The sequence below is a fragment of the Chaetura pelagica genome, unplaced genomic scaffold (assembly GCF_000747805.2).
Source record: "Chaetura pelagica isolate M959 unplaced genomic scaffold, ChaPel_1.0 scaffold504, whole genome shotgun sequence".
NCBI lineage: Eukaryota > Metazoa > Chordata > Aves > Apodiformes > Apodidae > Chaetura > Chaetura pelagica.
Window position 1 is genome coordinate 18,177 of NW_009953072.1, and position 4,895 is coordinate 23,071.

A 4,895-nucleotide genomic window follows, 5' to 3' on the forward strand; every position below is an offset into this window, starting at 1 on the left:
CCCTGGATCAGCCCCTCTTTAATTTTGTCTGTCTCCCTCCCCTGCTCTGCGCAGAACATGCTCTTTGAAAGCATCCAGGAGGGGAAATACGAGTTTCCCGACAAGGACTGGGCACACATCTCCTTCGGAGCCAAAGATCTCATTTCCAAACTGCTGGTGAGAGATGCCAAGAAGCGGCTCAGCGCTGCCCAGGTCCTGGAGCACCCCTGGGTGCAGGGGGTGAGTGCTGCTGCCCCCCTCCTCTGCTCCCCAAAGCCAGGGTGGGGGGGTCCCCACCCCCCATGGGGTGCCTGGTTCTGACCTGCTGCGTTTCGTTGCAGTGTGCCCCGGATAATACCCTGCCAACCCCCATCATCCTGCAGAGGTGAGTGCAGCGGGGCCTTGTGACGGGGGGGTGGGGGGACATGTCCCAGCCCCTCCTCCCCCAAGATTTTGGCTCCTCTCCATTCTTGCTGCTTTCTGGGGGCTCTGCTGCAGCTCACACTGACTGGGCAGTGATTGCAGGATGTGACTTGGGTTCAAGCCCTGTTTTTGGTGCACGACTGGTCCAGAGTGGCACACAAGGGAGGGGGAGGCACCCTGATATTTGACCCCAACCTCCCTCCAGCACATCCTGAGCCTCCTGCCCTCTCCTGCAGGAACAGCAGTGCCAAAGAGCTCACCTCCTTTGCCGCCGAGGCCATCGCTGTCAATCGCCAGCTGACGCGGCACGACGAGGATGAGGAGGAGGAGGCGGAGGAGGAAGCACGACCCATCATCATCAAAGCTACCTCACGGGCCATGCAGCTCTCCCCCCCCTCTGAGTCCAAGCTGGCCAAGCGACGGCAGAAGAACAGCCTGGCCAAGGCAGTGGCCGCCGGGCAGCACCTGGTGGCCCCGCTGGTCCTGGTGGCTGACCAAGCCTGAGCTGTGCCCCGCAGACCTGCTGTACCCCACGTCCCCCCTCCTCCTCCTTCTTCCTTTCTTTCTTCCCTCCTCTCCCCCCCCCATCCCTATCACCCCACCATTTCTGGCTAGTGACAAGATCAGGACTCGTCCCTGTGGCTGGTTTCCAAGGTTTTGCTGATCTTGTAGGTCTGGGGGTGGGAGGGTTTGTTTCAGATGTTTGTTTTTTTTCTTGTTTTGGTTTTTTTTTTTTAAGGTATTAAATCAAGCGTGAGGTTGCTTCACCCAGGGCACACTCAAGGACATCTGACAGACACACGGACTTTTGTTTCTTGGTTTCTCCTGACATTTTCCTCCCCCCCCCTCCCCGACACCAAAGGACTCTTTGTATCCGCGGCTGCTTTGACGATTTCAGCTCATTTCATACTGTGAACAAAAGACCCTCGGTCGCGTTTTCAACAACGGGAGTCACGTTTTAACCTCGTCCCTCCCCTCAGAGCTGCAGGTCTCTCTCTGATGTTGGGGTAGATCCCTCAAAACCCTCTTTTGGGGAGGGGTCTGGGAGCCCCTCCGTCCCGTGCTTGGGGGTGTCCCCAGCCGTGCTCCGGGGGGATGCAGTCGGTCTTGTGCAGGGAACCGCTGGGGAGAAACGGTGCCAGGGAGGGAGCAGTGCCCTGACCCACCAAGCCACCCTCTCTCCTTGGCATCCTCCTTCCAGAATAAGCTATTCACCCCCTTTTTTTCATTATATTCCCCCCCTCCCCTTTTTTTTTAATTGTTTGTTTTAAACTGCTAGCTGTGCTTCTCTACAGGGCATGGAGAAATGTCTTCCTTTCCTCCCATGTTTCTGGCCGGCGGCTCCCCAGGGGGTAAGCTCAGAACCAGGGGGGCTGAACAGGTGTTTGGGGCCAGGTCAGGTGTTGCACCCCTGTTTTTGGAGTTGGGGGGCTCACTGGTGAGGGCCCTTGTGGAGGTATAAGGGGTATGAGGCTCCCCAGGGTGGCCAGAGCAGCCAAAAAACTACGCCCTCCCCCTTGGGAATAGCGGGGTGCTCTGTGGAAAGAGAGGACCCCTGGGAAAGAGCTGCAGGGTGTGGTGACCTGGTGTGGCTTCAGGCTGGCCCTGAGGCTGCTGTGGTGGGAGATCTGGGGGTGCAAAGGGTGCCCAGTGCCCCGGGGGTGCTGGTGGGTCAGTGGCCAGTCTGGTGGCAGCCCCCAAGGGCCATGGCATGGAGCAGCAGCCTGGGATGTGGGGCCAGAGGGTTTGGGGTCGGGCAGCAGTGCCTGGGCAGTGCAGGGTCTGTCAGGTGGCTGGGGAGAGCTGGGCACGCGTGTTCACGCGTGTCTGTTCATGTGTGTTTGTGCACATGTGTGGAGTTGCCCTTTCCCCGGAGCTTGCTTTGGGGAAGGATGGAGATGCAGGTGTGGGAAGGCTTTGGATGCTGCATCGGGACAAGGCCCTTGGCTGGTCTCTGGGGCTGGATCCGTCCAGGCGAGCGGTGCCCGTGCTTGGAGCTGGGCTGGGGTCCAGCACCTCCAAACCCCTCATGCACCAGGTGGAGCAATAAATCTCTGCTCCCCACCACCCAGCTGGGCCTGCTGGCTTCCCTGTGTCCCATGGGAGGGAGGGAGGGTGCCCCCTTCATTAGCCATCTCCTCTCCCTACCAACCCAATGCTTTGAGCTTTAGCTTTGGAAGAAGCAGCCTCAGCCCCTTGTGTGCACAGGTGATGACTTTGGGAGCTTGTTTTGAGCTGGGGAAGAGACTTCCCCAGGTCTTCAGCTGAAGACAGTCACTGTCTCCGAAAGAGAAAGTTCTCCTTTTTATTTTAAGACTGCTGACAGCAATACTATGCAATATGTGTTGTTTTTTTTGTTTCAGGGAGGTGTGTGTGAGTTATCTCGGGAGATGATGATCTCGGGTGTTGATGGAGTGTGGGGTAGGGACTGTCTTTTCTTGCCCTTCCTGGCCCTTCTGCCAAGTGGTATCAGCAGGTTGGCGAGGGCAGCTTCTCCCCCCACCCCAGAACCACCTCACACTTGCCATCTGCCCTCTCCCCTGGGTGCCCCTGCTCCCACCACACCAGGTGGGAGGTGGTATGAGGACAACCCCCTCACCATGTAGGCACCGGGACAGCCCGGAGAGGCCTCCTTTAAAGGCGAAAGAGAAAAACAAAATCCATCTTGATTGTACATTGTTATTTTTATAGCTTACTTTGTTTTATCAGTTGTAGATAATTCCTTGTTGTCTTATATTAAGAAATACTTGAATGATGTACAGTACGCGATGCCTTGAGCTGGTGTTGTGAAAGCTGTTGTCACTGCTGCACGCCGCAGCCCTTTTTAGAAAACAAAATCATGGGAAGGGGATGGCAGGGGGATATATGTCTGATTAATTTTTTGGGTCCCCTGGGCTTTTGTTGGCAAGTAGATTTTTTTTGTGTTTTCCCCCCCCTTCCTGCTCATAAGACCGGTCTCTGTATAAATACTCTGAAAGGCCGGTGCGTGGCTTGGGTGACCTGTGGGTGCTGGAGCTCATCCCTGAGGGCACTTTGATGCTGGGCAACCTCAGCCAGGGCTGCCCACAGACCCTGTGGGTATTGGCATCGAGGGGATGGAGGTGCCAGGGAGCATCTGAGCTCATGGTTGGTTGCTTTGCCCAGGCTTGGCTCACATTGTGGCTCGGGGGGTTTGGTTTGACCATGGACCCAGGTGCTCCCAGAGTGGGTGGGGGGGCTCCCACAGCTCTGGGTGTGTAGTGGGGGGCTGTGTGTTTATGAAGGATCTTTCAATGCCTTTAGAGCTAGGGGACTGACTCAAAACACCTCAAGCCCTTGAGGTGTGTCAGGCACCCGTGGGTGCCTCAGCAGTGCAGGCGCTCGGTACCGCACTGGGTGGGTGATGCTCCTGCCAGGGATGGACATCCCCTCCCAGGGTGGTTTCCAGACAGATGCTCCCTGACCTGCAGTCCAGCACCAGCCAACCCCCTCTTGCCAACACCCTCCTTCCTCCTCTTCCTCTTTTAAAGCCTTTCCCCCTCATAGAGCATCTGTCTTGGAAACCAACTTCAAAAAGATTTTATTTTTTTTTTTTTTAAGGCTGGAAATTTTAAGCTTTTTTTTTGGCTTCCTCTCCTTCCCCCCCCACCCTTCCTTTGGCCAACTAACTCGACTTAGAACTGGTTAGAAATGTTTACTGTGAAGCTAACTTCTTTTTTTTTTATTAAAAAAGAGAAAAAAAAAAATCAAACCAGGAGAAACTTTCTCCACTTTACAGTTGTTGAAGAGACTGCCAAAGCTGGTTCAACGAGGGTCAAATTAATGCACTGTTGGTTTGTACAAGGGCAGCTTCCACACTTGGGGGCTGGTTGGAAAACAACAACAAAAAAGAAACAGAAAAGACAAAAAAACCAAAACACAAAAAAAATAAAAAAAAAGAAAAAAGAAAAAAAAAAGAGAAAAGGAAAAAGAAAAAACCACAAAAACAAGCACTTTACTGTATGTACCAGGTGAACTGATACAGCTGAACTGAAGTTTTTTCCTTTATAACAATTGTTGATGCCAGAATTTTGTATTCTGTTTTGTAAGAATTTAATAAAAATGCATTGAGAGCTGTGTGGTTGGTGTGTGGCTGGGGGAGTGTGGGGCCCTTGCCATGATTGTCCTTCCCAAGCTCCACCAGCTCCTTCTCTATGCGTGGCCAGTCCTGAGGGCTCTGGGAGGGTGGCCAAGGGCCAGGCAGGGCTGCAAGTGCCAGGTTTGGATGCCAGGAATTTCACTGGCAGTGGCTCCAAGGCCTGACTCACTTTCCCCAGTGGGGTGGTGTGATCCACTTAAGCCCCAAAGAGGGGCTGGAGGTCATGGTGCAGCAATTAGCAGTGTGGAGCCTGCCTGCTGCATGTCACCCCCTGTCCTCTCCCTGCACATGCCACCCATGGCTCTGGGATCTTCCTGCCAAACCTGACCTTGCTTCCAGGGATTGCATGATTCCCTTTTCCTCTGGAGCTCCATGG

At 54.5% G+C, this 4,895-nt stretch overlaps 1 protein-coding gene across 1 annotated transcript in view; it reads left to right on the top strand.

Annotated features, from left to right (window-relative positions):
* Positions 1-906, top strand: part of MKNK2 (MAP kinase interacting serine/threonine kinase 2) — an 18,475-nt gene extending 17,569 nt beyond the window's left edge. The window contains 3 exon segments of the mRNA XM_009996875.1: positions 12-219; positions 321-364; positions 639-906. Of these exon segments, the coding sequence (XP_009995177.1) occupies positions 12-219; positions 321-364; positions 639-906 (520 nt within the window).
* The last annotated feature ends 3,989 nt before the right edge of the window (positions 907-4,895 follow it).